This window comes from Citrus clementina, unplaced genomic scaffold (genome assembly GCF_000493195.1).
Source record: "Citrus clementina cultivar Clemenules unplaced genomic scaffold, Citrus_clementina_v1.0 scaffold_8, whole genome shotgun sequence".
In the NCBI taxonomy this organism is placed as follows: domain Eukaryota; kingdom Viridiplantae; phylum Streptophyta; class Magnoliopsida; order Sapindales; family Rutaceae; genus Citrus; species Citrus x clementina.
In genome coordinates, this window is record NW_006262022.1 from 22529620 (window position 1) to 22546552 (window position 16933).

Consider the following 16933-nt stretch of genomic DNA (forward strand, 5'->3'; position numbering starts at 1 on the left):
AATAAAAAATATTAATGATGATAAAGTTAATTAAAAGGATTTTTAGTAATTTATAATAATTGAATTCATTCCAGTTCTAATTTTAATATAAAATAAAAATATTTATAGCAATCCATCTTATTTTGATTTCGATTACATCAGTTCAAATAAACAACTTAATTGTGATTAGCATTCCTTATTCTGATTTTTGTCAATTTTAATTTTTACACATTCCGATTTCAGTCTATTCTTATTCTTATTTAATAAACTCACCAGGAAAAAAAAAATTAAAGACAAGTTTCGCGTGTGTATGCGTTACTGAAACTTTTTAATAAGACGGGTGAAATGCGAAGATGGATTAGTTTAATGGTAGAGTTTTGAACTTTTGGTAATGGAATATGTGGTTCGGAGCTGGTTCGCACCGACTGTATTTTACTACAATATATATTTTTATTGCGCATTGGACTTTGTCTAATGTCCGTAGTCTCATACGCAAACTTCCATTTCAGTCCCCAACAAGTAGTGAAATGACAGAAAACCCTTCCGTTAAGTCTCCGTTCGGAAAAACTCCCGTTGAAAAATGGAAGTGATGCGAAATTCTCGATTCAATTGACAGTTGCAAAATGGCAATACAGAAACTGAAAAAGAATTAAGCCCACACACACCAAACGCAACTCACTTTCATTCCTTATTAGATCTGAAAAGAAAACTCACTTAGATCTAATAAGAACGTAAAGTTTTTTTCTGCCTGGTTCTCGAGAAGAAGAACAAGAAAGAAAAAGAAAAATGGACAGGTTCATAGACGACTTACCGCCTATGGATCTGATGCGGTCGGAGAAGATGATGTTTGTTCAGCTCATCATTCCTGTTGAGTCTGCTCAACGAGCCGTTTCGTATCTCGGCGAACTCGGTCTCTTGCAGTTTCGTGATGTAAGTGTTCTGTCGACTCAGATTCGATGTCGCTGTCTTGAATTGTGTTGAAATGAATCTATGCATTGTTTATCTGTTTGCTTGTTCTCGGTAGTATTTTAGTTTGTTTAGTTTGATGAGAAAATGGAGGAGAGAAATGGAAAATTTTGGAGTGTGAAGTTTAATGATATTGTTTTTGGCTCAACGGCCTGCGTCAGTAATGCTAATTATTTAATTTTTGTTATTTGCTCTTTCTGTCATTAGCCTTAAGTCAGATCCGGCTAGGTTGCGTTGATTAAGTTGAGCTGAAGTAATGTATTTTTCGTGTTTGTTTGCTGTGAAAATGGAGAGAAATTAAGGACAGGACTGGAATTTACTTGTTAATTAAACATGTGTTAGGTATATATGAGCGAAAGAATTTAGAATTTGAATGCCACATTTTCAATACTAATAGGTGAACTCTTGGTTTATGGTTTATTTAGTGTTAGGATTTTATTTCATGGTTTGACTTAGTTTTTATCTGAATTCTGGTTTATATCAGACATGTTAGCTTTGCCAGTTATGGTTAAGATATGAGAGGTGTAGGTTTCAAGTGAAGGAACAGGATTTCGTCGTTGCATTTAATTATGTAAGTTAATGATCATTTCCAATTTGGGTAGATCGATCCATAAATTTGATTGTTAAGTATGGTTCCAGAATCCAGATGCATGCTTTACTAAATATGGCTGAAAGTCCATACTTTTGTAAGCAATAAGACTGCAATTTCTCTAGAATGGGCAAATGTAGGGTTGCTTTGAGTATTCTGTATTAATCAAAACAAAATTTCACTCTCTTCTTGAGCCAATATATTAGGCACTGTGATACGTAGATATCTTTCAATTGGTAAACTGCAATTTAATCGCATTTAGACTTACTGCGCCTTATACGTATCAGTGGAAAGTGTGAATCTATTTGGGTCGGTTTGCTTATTGGACCCTGTTTTCGGGAACTTGGAGTTTTGAATTTGAGGCTTGAAACAGAAAAGAGATCGATAGCTTGGAAGACAGCATTTTTAAGTTTCTTATGGACTGTTTGAAAGGAATAAATTATGCATGGTTTTGACGGGATTAAATCTTCTTTACACAAGTTTTAGTCTGACTCTATGAGTGTTTTTCTTTATCTTATCCTTTTTCCTCCCTTCTTTTCTGGGTTTCATATATCTGAAGGAAGTTCTTTTCGGGTACCTGACTCATGTTCTCTTTCTGATTTCAGATTGTATCTCCTAGCAGGTTCATTTGTATACCTCATCTGAGCCTGATCTTTCTGCTTTCCTTTTGTTTTTTAAAAAAATTATTTGGTTACTTTTAATTGTTGGCAAATTGTGGATTTTCATTTTCGTCTTAACTTGAAACTAGTATGTTAAACTGAGTTTTGTGCTCTTGTAGTTTTGAATCAGATACATTATGATTTTTTTCCCCTTTTGCAGTTAAATTCTGACAAAAGCCCCTTTCAGCGAACATTTGTTAATCAGGTATGTATTGAACTCTATTAGAGCTATTGTTGCTATCAAAATTTTTTATGTTGTCGTACTATAAGATGTTAGTTGGTATTGTATTAGCCATTTGTTCTTAAATCTTTGTATATGCAGTTTTTGATGTTTCCCGTCTCTCAGTGATTATATTTGTTTCAGTGTATGTATGCCTTTAGTTAATGTAAACTAGCGCATGTTGTAACGTGCAGTCATCATAATTTTTTATAATCTGTGCTCTATTGTTCGTAATTGCCAAAAGATAGGATAAACATTTAGCGTGAATGTTTTGAAAATGCTGCAGAATCAGAACCACTTGTAAATTTTTTTGTATTTAAAACACAGTTTGCCTTTGGACAAGAATATTCGATCACCATTTACTATTGCAAATCTTTGTTGTTAATTTGATATGTTGTACTTGAAAATTGTATTGCCTTGTATTATGGTGTTTGAAGTCTTATGACTCTTGACAGGTAAAGCGATGCGGAGAGATGTCAAGAAAGTTACGATTTTTCAAAGAACAAATAAATAAAGCCGGTCTTCAGTCTTCTGTGCATCCTGTTTCAGGACCTGATCTTGACTTGGAGGAATTGGAGGTTCATATATATAACATCCCTCATGTTGTTGATACGTTTTAGGTTTTGGTCATGTTTATTACTCCATCAATCATTTGAAGTTGTAACTTTTTGTTTAGAGGAGGCATCTACCGATACCACTTCATCTTGGTTATGAAATCTTACAGTGTTTTCTTTCCCCAATTTCAGATTCAACTTGCTGAACATGAGCATGAGCTAATTGAAACAAACTCGAACAGTGAGAAGCTTCGACAAACATATAATGAGCTCCTAGAGTTCAAAATGGTCCTGCAAAAGGTATTCATTTAGGCTGCTTATTTGAGTTAGGGTAATATATTATGAATAATTGTCATTTACTTTTGTGGTTAAATTGGCATCCTAGGTATGCACACATGTTTATCTTTCTTATCTTTGTTCGTCTCAAACTACCCTCACCGCATGTACTGTCGCTACTATCACAATGAAGCTTATCTGATTTAACCTGAAGAGAATGGTTTCACTATTAGTACCACTAAGCTATTGGGTTGGTTGACTATCTGTTGCTTCTAGTATTGATTACAAACGCTGAACCAGAAAACAAAGTACTTTTGTGGGGTTAGCTGCTGAAATATATTGTTTCCTTTCAAATTAGCACAGACAGGTGATGTGTTTGAATGCTTTCTTTTGTGAAATGGTTTCTTTTGTGATCAGATGGATTTTAGGAAGAAGCTCTAGCATCTACTTCTGCATTGCTGTTGCCAAAAGTTGTTTGACAGTTCACAAATACATAAGTGATCAACTTATGGTCTTTAACCTGTTTGGCTGATGAAGGAATTCTCATTCTTGGTCATGATATATCCTTAATTAAATTTCTGTAAAGTCCAGTTCAAATGTCTCTAACAAAGCTAACCTATTTTAAAATGATAAAATTATAACTTGGCTCTAAACTTTTGACAATTGATACTTTTCTATGCCCTTTCTATCTTATGGGGCAATTTCAGGCTGGTGGCTTTCTTGTATCAAGTAATGGTCATGCAGTTGCTGAGGAAACAGAGTTAAGTGAGAATGTGTACTCAATGAATGACTATGCCGATACAGCATCATTACTTGAACAGGTATCTTCTGATTTTTCAACGTTGCCTTTGAATTCTTTTCTTTTCAGACATTTATCAGATGGTTTTATTTATTATAGATTATTCATTATGCAGGATATTAGGGCTGGGCCATCAAATCAGTCTGGTCTGAGATTTATCAGTGGGATTATTTGCAAATCCAAAGTTCTTAGATTTGAGAGAATGTTGTTTCGTGCTACAAGAGGCAATATGCTTTTCAATCAGGCACCAGCTGATGAAGAGATTATGGATCCTGTAACAGCTGAAATGGTTTAAGTCTCTCTTATTAATATTAACTGCATATTAATTTTAGCATATTTTTTCACCTTGTATTGCACTTGCCCCACCTTTTGTGATCAGAAGATTTATTTAGTCATTTACAATAAAGATTAATTAATTATCTGCTAATTGACTTCTGGTATTCACGTTGCAGGTCGAGAAAACTATATTTGTAGTATTTTTCTCAGGGGAGCAGGCAAGAACAAAGATTTTGAAAATCTGTGAAGCGTTTGGGGCAAATTGCTATCCTGTTTCTGAAGATTTAACTAAACAGAGGCAAATTATTAGAGAAGTAAGCGTGTTCTTAGCAAAGCTGGCAGATTCCATTTCATGCATGGAAGAAATATTTTCTGCTCAAATTGATCTCTATTTTCATTTCATTGTTCCGTAAATGGTTTTTTTGTACAGGATTATTTGGAATTCCTTTCAGAATTTAACTAATTTTAATCTAATTTTGCTTACATTCATAGTCATACACTGCAACCTTATATGTTAAAAGAAAACGAAAGAGGTGCACTGAATATTTGTTCATTTATTTATTTATTTATTTTGTTGACACAAGCTTTTATTTGCAGGTTCTGTCACGTCTTTCTGAATTGGAAGCCACATTGGATGCTGGCATTCGCCACAGAAACAAGGCACTTACTTCCATTGGATTTCATCTAACAAAATGGATGAATATGGTGAGATGCAGCTCTATCTTTTTTCCTTTGTTTGGCTTCAGTTGAGCTGTCAACACATTTGATGTTTGCATGACAATAGTTTATGGTGTTTTGAAACAGTGATAACAAAATCCTATTGACTACTTTTTTCCCCCACCAGGTAAGAAGAGAGAAGGCTGTATATGATACATTGAATATGCTGAATTTCGATGTGACTAAGAAATGTCTTGTTGGAGAGGGCTGGTGTCCTATTTTTGCAAAAGCTCAGGTAATTTAGCGTGCCTCTTCCATTTTAATTTTGTATAGATTTACACACGCTAGTTGGTTCTCTGTTGTTTTGCATATTTTCTGAAGAGAGATGAATTAGAATTTGGTTTATGATTTAACAGATTCAGGAGGTTCTCCAACGTGCAACATTTGATAGCAACTCGCAAGTTGGTACAATATTTCACGTAATGGACTCTATGGAATCGCCTCCTACGTATTTTAGAACAAACCGTTTCACAAATGCTTTTCAAGAAATTGTTGATGCATATGGGTTAGTTACCATGCTGCTATTACTTTTTCCCCGGTTTTTATATGGAAAAAGATTTGTTTTCAACTGGACCACCATGTGACTTGTAAAATGAATGAATGTGAGTTTGAATAATGAGTTTTGTGTACGATATTTTTCTCTGACACTGTTATTTCCTGGTATAATTTTTATCAAATGCTCTTTGCTGGTATGTGATTTCGGGTGTATGAGATGTCTTGTCTACATGATGACCAGCAAACTCAAGGATAATGCATTTTCTTGTTCGTTGTTTATCAGTTTCTGTGGAGAACTTATTGTTTGAAATCGGGTTCTCTGTGTCTCCAAACTAAAAGAACTGATTCAATGGATAATATAATTCAGTTGCTGGTGGTGATAGCTGACTGCTTGATGTCAGTTTAGACTGAATTGGTTAACCAAATTGATGAAGCCTGACTCCATCTTCACTCTCATACTTGGTGTTACCAATTTTTTTTTTTTAACATGATCGGAGACAAAATAAGTATATCGAGTTTAAGGAATGTACATAGAAGAGGGACAAGAAGTCCACAAAGAAAATGTCAAAAAGTCCCTAATTCCAAAAATCTTACAAATCCTATAGGATCAGAAATTCTATCTAATGATATTACACTGTAGCTAAATTTTGGTAAACTGAATCAATTAAAATAATTGTATTGATTTATTGAGCTGATGAGTTCTGCACTTCTTATTTATTTATTTATGTCATCTAATGTAACAGATCAGATGAATAATGTAACACTTTTATTTGGCAGTGTTGCTAGATATCAAGAGGCAAATCCTGCAGTTTACGCTGTTATTACATTTCCATTTCTTTTTGCGGTGATGTTTGGGGATTGGGGTCATGGAATATGCTTGTTATTGGGAGCATTAGTCCTAATAGCACGGGAAAGGAAGCTCGGTAATCAGGTATTTGCTGCCAAATTCTTGCACTAGAAGTTTGAAAGAATGTGTCAAGTATATTTGGCTTGTAATATGAGTTATGGTTCTCAGTTGGGGAAAACCTGCTTCAAAGTATTTATTCACTCATGTTACAAGCCAGTTAATGCATCAGTGTTTAAGATTAATTGTTATCATTTGTTTTGATTTTGCTGTTGCTTTTATATTTTGGAATAATTTATCATCACAATGTTGTGATTGTTACTTATATGATAGTTGATAGTGATTTGCATAGTTATGTTGCATATATTTCACTCTGACATGAAATACTTGCATATCAATAAGTTGATTTTGGGTAGTTTGTACATAGAAACTTGGAAGCTTTATGGAGATGCTATTTGGTGGGCGCTACGTACTACTTTTGATGTCACTTTTCTCAATTTACTGTGGGCTGATTTACAATGAATTTTTCTCCGTTCCTTATCACATATTTGGTGGGTCTGCTTATAGATGCCGGGACACTACTTGTAGGTATGTGCTATTGGACCTTCTAATTTTAAGTAGAATTCTCATATGCTAGTTCACAACATGCTTAATCTTTACATACTTTACCTGAAGCTTTTATTTGTTGATATGTTGTCTAGGACTCTGATTAGCCTAAAATGATCAATTTACTTTTTTGGGGCAGCTGTAGCATTTGTTTAGGATTATTTTTCTTGGGTTTTGTGCTCAGGATTTTTGGCATAAAATTGCTCCCCTAGGATGGATTGATGTTAATATGTTATTTGATATATCAGAAGGACAAAAAGGACCTAAGGGTTGTACTGTTGTCATCTTCTTTCTGGGCTTGAGAGATGATTTTTGCTTAACTAGTATTTGATTGAACAACAGGGAACTATGGTTGTACAGCACTTTTATATGGATTATTCTAGAGTTAATTTGTTATAGATTAAGAAACTACATTAGTCATATACCCTGCAATATAATTTAAACCTTGTAGAAGTTAAATAATAACATAGTAATTTTAACTTGTTAGGATGAGTTTTTGCACCATTTTATTATACTTTTTCCTATCTTGGATACGTCTTGATATATCTGAAAAGTATTTTCTTTGTTTTGCTCTGTGATTGCTTATTTTATGTTTTGTTTGCTCTTATAAGTGATGCCTACACTGCTGGTTTAGTCAAATATCGAGAGCCATATCCATTTGGTGTTGATCCCAGTTGGCGTGGAAGCCGTTCAGAACTGCCATTTTTGAACTCTCTCAAAATGAAAATGTCTATTTTGTTGGGTGTGACTCAGATGAACCTTGGAATTATATTAAGTTACTTTGATGCCCGCTTTTTTGGCAGCTCACTGGATATTAGGTTTGTCTTTCTATCCACCTCTATTCCTCTGACTATATTCCCTGCTTCTTCTTTTCTGTTCTTTATTCCTAGGCAAGAAAGTGAAGTTATTTTGTATCTTGGTGCTAGGTACCAGTTTGTGCCGCAGTTGATCTTTCTTAACAGTCTCTTTGGTTATCTATCGCTTCTCATTATCATCAAGTGGTGCACTGGTTCTCAGGCAGACCTTTACCATGTAATGATCTACATGTTTTTGAGTCCTACTGATGATCTTGGTGAGAATGAATTGTTTTGGGGCCAGAGACCACTTCAGGCATGATTTCTATTCTTTCATCTATTTATAAAGTGTACGTATGTACAATTTCGTTACTTTCAGATCTAATCAATTCGTTCTTGAATTTTGCAGATCTTATTGTTGCTTTTGGCTACAGTTGCAGTTCCATGGATGCTGTTTCCAAAACCTTTTATTTTAAGAAAACTTCACACGGAGGTACTATGGATCTTCACTTGTGGAATTGTTTTACATGTTTCCTCGAAAACTTTTAGCTAATTTTTGAACATAAATGACTTTCATCTCATGACTATTGCAAATGTTAATGGGTCTTTTCTTCTTTCTTCCTTAAAATTTCTCGACCCTCTCCCATGTTATTATAAGTTAAAACATCAGAGTCCAACTTAATGGCCATATATAATAATATATTCTTTCTTGTTATGTGTAATTGATGGATCCCTTGGATTGTCTTGTTAAAATGGATTATTAAGTGTGCATGTTTGCTTCCAATTTTGTCAGCATTCTAGTGATCTCTGTTTCGATTGTAAAATGAAATAGTGAGGAAATTGAGGAACTGGTTTCGGTGCCTATCCATCTCCATTACCTAAATTTCTTTTGGTTCTCCTTTAGATTTCTTGATTTTATCTTTTACATATTCATTTTATCTCTCTTTCAAATTCTAAACTTGGTTTTTTCCTTGGCTTTTTTTTTTTTTTTCTAGAGATTTCAAGGTCGCACCTATGGGATACTTGGCACCTCTGAGATGGATCTTGAGGTAGAACCCGATTCTGCACGACAACATCATGAGGACTTTAATTTCAGTGAGATATTTGTGCACCAAATGATACACTCTATAGAGTTTGTTCTAGGTGCTGTCTCAAACACGGCATCATACCTTCGACTCTGGGCTTTGAGGTACAGCTTTGAATAATCCTTGAGTTTAACCTAGATCTGTTTTAATGCAACTGTTTAATTGGTATCTATTACTGCTATTGCAGCTTGGCGCACTCTGAATTATCAACTGTTTTCTATGAGAAAGTGCTCCTCCTTGCCTGGGGGTGAGTTTTTATATTTTACCTTGTGCCACACTGTTTTTCTGCCCTTTTGATTTCCCTCTCATTCTTTTTATGACTTGCACTTTGTATGTTTCTGGATACAGCGTATATTTTTTTGAAAATGAAAAAAATATTTGTTGATCTTGTCATTCTACCAATTATGGAAGATCGAGATAGGAATCACCCAGTTATGATATTCTTATCAATGTGCTGAACAACTTTTTTTTGGTCAGTGCTGACATACAAGAGGAAATTATTGCAGGTATGATAACCTTGTTATCCGGTTAGTGGGGCTGGCAGTTTTTGCCTTTGCCACTGCTTTCATATTGCTCATGATGGAGACTCTCAGTGCTTTCTTACATGCATTGCGTCTTCATTGGGTGGAATTCCAAAACAAATTCTACCATGGGGATGGCTACAAGTTCAGACCTTTCTCGTTTGCCTTAATAAATGATGAGGAAGATTAGGTTTATCATATATCCTTCAGTTTTTGGATTTTTTTTTTCTTGAGAAAGAAACGGAGGCAGATATATGTTCAAATTTGGAAGCCACTTAAGATGGACATCGATTAGAATGCCATTGTCGCTGGCTGAGGATCGTTTGCTCTAATATTAGCTGTCGCTGGCTGAGGATCGTTTGCTCTAATATTAGCACCACTTTGACTTAGGAACATGGAATCATGGCTCATTCTCTGGAGGTTCTGGTAAAAAAGAATTTCTGCTTCAGTCATGTTAAGCTATTGTCATAGAAGTTTGTATTTTTTGATTTTTAATTATTATTTTGCACAAATGAGAAAAAGAAAAGAGCAAAGGGAGGGGAAGTTATTACTGTAAAGATGAACTGGCAGTCGTTATACCATGTAGCCATTTTTGTTGGACTGGGAATTAGATCTATAGTTTTTACACAAACCCACTTGCTGCCATGGACTCACCGGAATTTGAGCCTTATTTTAAACTTAAAATTTTGTCTTATTCTAATGTAACTATCGATTCGTCAATTATACAGCTTATTTACAGAGAACTTCAAGAATAATAATTTCATTTACATTCTCAGCTTCATCTGTTAATATTGCTACTGTATGCTTGGTGGGGATTGTTGTGGATATCCCAATTCTGTTAGAATTGCTTCGTATCACAAGTAGGTAGTCGTGCATCAGGGCATTGAAGAAAGACGAAGAATTGGATATTGTGGCCAAACATGACCACAGTAAGGCCACTTCTACTAGTGCAAGTCGACTCCCACACATTTTCTCTTTATCGGTGAATTCATATTCAATTCTACATTTTCAATCACATAATGGCAAATGGTCCCGCCATGAGGCCTTCTGTATCCTACTCCATAGAATTAGAATTCCTGTATTTGATTCCGCAGTCCACGGGTCAATCATCCCCTTTATGATTCACATTACATATTTCTCACTTATTTCTTTTTCCTGAATAGTTCTTGAAGTTAAAAACACCATAACAATAACCTTTTGTATCTCAGCTGATGATTTAAGTTTTGCTTATAGAGTCGAAGAATTATTTTTGACGCAAACTTAGGACGGCTGTAATTTTTTTTTTTCTTTTGTTTTGGTCACATAAAAAAAATTCAAATAGCCTCAATTCACCTTATTAGTTGACTCTAAGCCTAAGAGAATCACCAAAAGGTTTTTTAAATTTTACTTTTTAAATATTTATTTGTTTACTTAAGTGCTAAATAGAAAAGTGAAAAAATAAGTTTTTTCCTCAAAAGAATCTTAAAAAAGGAACAAGTTCATGTTATTTTTATCAAATCTTTCCCTTCAAATTTAATTACCCTCCATATTTTCTCGATAAATTTAATTACTCTCATTCCAACTTTCCTTTAACACCATTTGTATAATGTATTTTTTAAAAGACATAACATTTCTTCTATGAGTGCGTTAATTAAATAGGAATTAGAATGAGTTGGAATCGAAATCATAATAAGTTGTTTGTTTGAGCTGTAGGAATTAGAATCAAAATGAACTGTATTGCTATTGATATATTTACTTTGTTTTGGAATTAAAATCGGAAAGGGTTGGATTATTACGAATTACTAAAAAATTATTAATTAATTATTGTTATAATTATTATTTTGTATTTCAATACTTAATTATTATAATTAAAAAAATTATTATTATTATTAATTATTGTTAATATATTAACATTATTGCTAACATTAAAATATTAATTAATTATAATACCTTTTATCATTAATAATAATGATAATAAAAACAACAGCGGCAACAACAACGACAATAACTATTTATAATCGAAAAAGTTGTTACTGCTGGATCGAGATATAATCATCATCATCGCCGACATCATTGACATCATCATCGACGATGGTTGCTGATACTGCTCAAAGGCAGTCCAAACGGAGAAGACACCGGCGACCAGCTATTGCTCTACAACCAATGACAATGACAACCGCGATTTGGGTGCAACAATTTGGTTGTTGTGATTTGGCGGCAACAGCTTGGTTGCAATTTGCTTTATTTTTATTTATTTATAGGAGGGCATTTTTAGAATTTTATAATGTTAATGGGGGTAGAATTGAAACAATTGGGAATGATAGATTGATTCCCATCTAATCAGTATCTCATTCCCATTCTTACATTAGATGGACTCCACAATTGCAATTTTAATTTCTACTATTATTTTATAAAATAAATATTGTGAATAATTTTAATTTTGAATTCCGATTCGCAATTGAAAAGTAAATAGATCAATGATTTCTACTCTTCTTAGGCTCTGTTTGATACAACTTTTCAAGTAAAACTTATTTAAGTAAAGTTTTTATCTAAAAAATTTTAGTTATTTAGTTGTCAATAAAAATTTTTATTAAAAATCTATTAAATTACTTTAATAGATAATTTTTTTTAAATTATGTTATAAAAAAAATAAAATAAATTTGACAAATAAGTAGAAGATATTTTAAATATTTTAATATTTAAAAAAAATTTCAACCTCTATTCTCGAAAGCTCAAAATTTGAGCTTTTACTAGTAAAGACAAAATAACTTAGTTAAACTCTAAAAGTTCTACTAAAAAAAACTAAATAACAAAAAAAACTATAATAAAAATTTATAAAATTAAATAAGTACTTATAATCATTAGATAAGTCGTACCAAATAACCATTTAATAGAAATTGAAAAGTTTTCTCGGGCTGACGGCTGTCAATTGCCAACATGGTGCTTATTATTTTCGTTTTCACTTGGACTAAATGCGTTTCCACTGTTTCAAAAAAAAGAAAAATGCGTTTCAACTGTTTCTAGGAAAGGCCACCTCTTATCTCTCTCTCGTGTGAAAAACTCAAAATACAAAAGAAAGGAGAAAGAAAAAAAGAAAAAGAAAAACCACTCACTCTGTCGATAGAGTGAAATTCTGCTAAAATGGGGACGAATTTGAAGCGAAGTAAAGATGGGTTTACGGATATTTACAAGAGGGAGATGGGTTTATTTCGGCCCAGAAGCGTAGCTCGCAGATTCTCTGCTTCAGAGGTTTCAATACTTTTTTCTCTTTTCGTAATTTTGTGAATTTCGCAGTTATCATAATTTTACTGAGCTCTTACTCCGAGAAATAATAGATTTGGTTGAATTTAGATAGAATCAAATTAAATTGACAGTATATAAATTTGTTGAGCTCAATCAACTTTAGTTCTTTTTCCAATCTTTAGTATCATGGGTTGGATCAAATTATATGGTTTGGATTAACAAAGCGGAGCAACCGATGGTGTTATCAATATGTGGTCTAGGATCAATTTGTAACTCAAGTATTAGACCGTAGATTGGTTTCATACTATTCGCTTTGTGTATCTAATGATTTCATCGGTTAATATTGAGTAGATATTTCTGTGATGTTTTCTTTCTCGAAGAGAATTCTTTTCAGTGAATACGAGTTTAAAGACAACATAGATGTGATGTTGTAGAGAAATGAGCTTTGCTTTGGCCACGAAGTTGCCGTGGGCCGTGTGGATGTATTTTGGACATTTTTGTATTTCTGATTTAGTTAATTGCAGCTTTATGGATGAACAAGGTTGGAAATGGTTGGGGCCTTATTTTATATTTTCTTGTTGGTGCAGGTTCTTATGAAGCGAATCAACCTTTGTGGGAAGTTACATGGTCACAAGGGTTGTGTGAATGCAGTAGAATTCAACTCCACTGGTGATTTTCTTGTTTCGGGTTCTGATGACAAGCTTGTCATATTTTGGGATTGGAAAGATAGGAGAGAGAAATTCTCATATCTATCTGGCCATCTTGATAACATATTCCAAACACGAATTATGCCATTTACTGATGATCGGAAAATAATAACATCGTCCGCCGACGGCCAGGTGAGTGTCACTTCAGATGCTTTGACACTTCCTAATTATGTCTTTCTTTTTTTTGTTGACATGTTAGACATAATGGATTTGCTGATTCTCTGTTGTCATTTTGGCCTTTGGTTTATGATTAGTTCTAATGTTTTCTTAACCATTTTTGGGTTCCTCAGTGTGATTTATTGTAATAGGTAATTGTATTCAACGTGCTTCAATTGCTTTTGACTCTTGTAAAATTCTATCACTCTTCAGCCATTTCTTGAAAAAAAAGAAAAAGAAACCTTCAATAAAATAAAGCTTACAACGGAAGGTTGTTTACATGAAAACATAAAACTGAGACTTATGTAACTACTTTATTGATACCATCTCACTTGTAAATTTTTCATACAGTGATTATAATTGATGTAACATCTGGTGATTTAGATCTAATCCCAACCTGTTTTATGATGATTATCCATAGTGTACTCCATTTTTTGACCAATGTGAGCTGTTCTCCTTCCTTTTAGGTGAGGCTTGGCCAAATCTTTGAGGATGGACGGATGGATACAAAAAGATTGGGAAAGCACCAAGGCCGTGTGTACAAGCTAGCTGTAGAGCCAGGAAGTCCCTACATTATCTATAGCTGTGGCGAAGATGGTTTTGTTCAACATGTTGGTCAATCTTGTTATATGAATCTTGTAAAGCCTCTCATTCTTTAATATTAGTTACAGAATTACTTTTTCTTTTTATGTGGCAGTTTGATCTGCGAAGTGACAGTGCAACACGGCTTTTCTACTGCTCCTCATTTTCAGAAAACAGCAAGCAGCCTATGAACAGCATAAGGTTGAATGCCATTGTAATTGACCCGAGAAATCCCAATTACTTTGCCGTGGGAGGTTCCGATGAATATGCACGTGTCTATGACATAAGAAAATGCCATTGGTATTCACCAATTAGTTCAGATACGCCTGTGGACACGTTTTGCCCCCGTCATCTGATTGGGAAAAACAATATTCATATCACTGGATTGGCCTATTCTAACACAAGTGAACTGCTTATCTCTTACAACGATGAGCTCGTATATCTGTTTGAGAAGAATATGGGATTGGGGCCTTCACCCTTGTCTCTCTCTCCTGAGGATTTGCAGAAACGTGAGGAGCCACAGGTTTATTCTGGTCATAGGAATTCACAAACAGTTAAAGGAGTGAACTTCTTTGGCCCCAATGATGAATATGTTATGAGTGGCTCTGACTGTGGTCACCTATTCATTTGGAAAAAGAAGGGAGGTAAGCTTGTGCGTTTAATGGTTGGTGATCGACATGTAGTAAATCAGCTAGAGCCCCATCCACACATTCCGATGTTTGCTACATGTGGAATCGAGAAGACTGTAAAGCTCTGGGCTCCTATGCCTACTGATTTTCCTCCATTGCCCGACAATGCAGAAAAGGTGAAGCTCTGTTCCTGTCTTTTATTAGTTACAGACATGACATGAATTTAAAGGTCTAATGCTTCCTTTATGTTTATGAACAGATTATGAAAGCTAATAAACAGGGTAGAGAAGATCATTCGCGGATCACACTTACTCCTGACGTTATCATGCATGTTCTACGGCTGCAAAGGCGGCAAACATTGGCATACAGGGAGAGGAGATACAATGCAGCTGATTTTGAAAGTGATGAAGAGGAAGGAGAGACTTATCTTTTAGGATTTTCAGATAGTGATGCCTCTTCGGAAGGAGGTGGAAACCAAAGAGAGTGCATAATTAGCTAGAGCTAGAGCCTAGAGCTTGTAATTTATTAATAAGAGCCAAATTTTGGTTTGAATTTCCATTTACTGAAAAATGGATTGTATATGAATAAATGGTTTAATAGCTTAAAATAATCTTTAAAAATTGTGCCAGTCAGTTTGTACTTTTGTATAGATAAAGGTGTGGTAAAATAAATTTTTTGTCCGCCTATGTGTACGTGGCACTAGGAGAAGTAATTGATCAAACAACAATAATAATAATAATAATAATTGACTTATCAATAATATTTAGATGAAAATTATATAATGTTGTGATTAAAATTATGGTATCAATGCTGTAATAAAAATAAATTTTATAAATTGTACATATTGTTAGTAAATGAAAGGTAAAGTAAATAAATTAATATAAAACTACTAATAATTAGAACAATTAACATTGTTTCTATAGAATTTTTGTGAAAAATATTTTATTTATTTAGTTTAATTAAACAAAAAAAAATCACTCGTCAATTAAAAACAATTTTTTTAAAACAAGCGGAAAATTTTATTGAATTGATTAGACAATAAATCCTATATTCATTCTTGACATTTATAAACTTTTTTTTCGTTTTTTATATAATAGTATTTGTTTACTACACAAGTTAATTAAGCGCATTCATTTCTCTTGATGTATATCAAGCCAAAGTAAAAAAAAGAAAAGATATTCTTATATTACTAGACACATATATGATATATCAATAATATTATATTTAATTTTGAATCTTATGCATACTTCGAGTAGTTTTAAACTTTTCTCTTTATTTATATTTAGAGACCATTTATGGTTGTTGTTGAGAAGGTGTAAAAGGATGAAAAATAGTCTCATCTTGGAACAAGTTTGAGAAATATTAAAAGAATAGTTTTTCGCAATCCGATTCTAAGAATGACTTTTATCTTCAATAAAACATTACGGCCTCGTTTGGTATGCTGGATTGGATTGGATTAGATTAGATAAGATATAATTGGATTAGATAATACTGAATTATATATAATATTATGTTGTGTTTGGTATGCCATGAGATTAGTTAGTAACTAATAATATGTCTTATATATTTAATTTATTAAAATCATCGTAGATTTCTTTAAAATGACATGTAATATGATCAAACTTAAATCAATAATTATTGGTAAATTTATAAAAAAAAAATACAAAATCTTTTCTTAATTTTTTTTAATATTTAACATGTTATAGTTTTTAATCCCATGAATAGTAGAGGATAAAGTTTTATCTTAAAAAATGTAATCCCAAGGGTCCCCTTGGGATAAAATTTTGCCACCATTAGGATTAAGTGATGGACCCATTATTGTTATCATACCTTTACTTTTTTTACACCAAACATGATATAAGAATTATTTTACACTAAAGTTATCCAATCCCATGATATATAACTAAAACCAAACGGGTCCTACATGTATTACATAAACCCAAAACTATTATTATTCAATTTAAATACAAAATCAGTGAATATATCAGATAATTAATATTACAATGAGTTTTTATTTTACAGTCGTAAGTTTTTTCCATTTTTGCAATAAAATCTAATATTAATTTATTTATTTTACCTTCTATTCATAACTTTTATGTGTAACCTACAAAATTTATAATTCATTTTATGCTTGATACTGATTTATAAGTTTTATGTTACATTTATTGATTTTTTTTATTAATAAAAAAACTAATTTATCACTTTTATATTAATTTACTTAATTTACCCTCTATTTAGAATTTTTATGTTTCATTTT

At 33.0% G+C, this 16933-nt stretch overlaps 2 protein-coding genes across 4 annotated transcripts; both read left to right on the top strand.

The window, feature by feature from the left end:
• Positions 1 to 441: 441 nt before the first annotated feature.
• On the top strand, positions 442 to 10123 carry LOC18035664 (V-type proton ATPase subunit a1). Of its 3 annotated transcripts, XM_006424602.2 has the most exons (18): positions 442 to 909; positions 2354 to 2398; positions 2869 to 2991; positions 3160 to 3267; positions 3951 to 4064; positions 4158 to 4331; positions 4495 to 4632; positions 4916 to 5023; positions 5163 to 5270; positions 5392 to 5540; positions 6308 to 6461; positions 6802 to 6962; positions 7592 to 7798; positions 7907 to 8090; positions 8184 to 8267; positions 8770 to 8963; positions 9047 to 9106; positions 9366 to 10123. In XM_006424602.2, exons 1-18 carry the CDS (start codon positions 766 to 768, stop codon positions 9568 to 9570), a joined length of 2460 nt encoding a protein of 819 aa, XP_006424665.1. In that variant the 5' UTR covers positions 442 to 765; the 3' UTR covers positions 9571 to 10123. The 3 variants fall into 3 exon arrangements, with proteins under 3 accessions (XP_006424665.1, XP_024034587.1, XP_024034586.1); XM_024178819.1 differs by lacking the exons at positions 442 to 909; positions 2354 to 2398 and having other exon boundaries at positions 2951 to 3033; XM_024178818.1 differs by lacking the exons at positions 442 to 909; positions 2354 to 2398; positions 2869 to 2991; positions 3160 to 3267 and adding an exon at positions 3684 to 3795.
• Positions 10124 to 12348: 2225 nt separating this feature from the next.
• LOC18035061 (DDB1- and CUL4-associated factor 8) lies at positions 12349 to 15308 on the top strand. Its single transcript, XM_006424603.2, has 5 exons — positions 12349 to 12608; positions 13190 to 13441; positions 13933 to 14076; positions 14163 to 14852; positions 14936 to 15308. Exons 1-5 carry the CDS (start codon positions 12501 to 12503, stop codon positions 15173 to 15175), a joined length of 1434 nt encoding a protein of 477 aa, XP_006424666.1. The 5' UTR covers positions 12349 to 12500; the 3' UTR covers positions 15176 to 15308.
• Positions 15309 to 16933: the final 1625 nt, after the last annotated feature.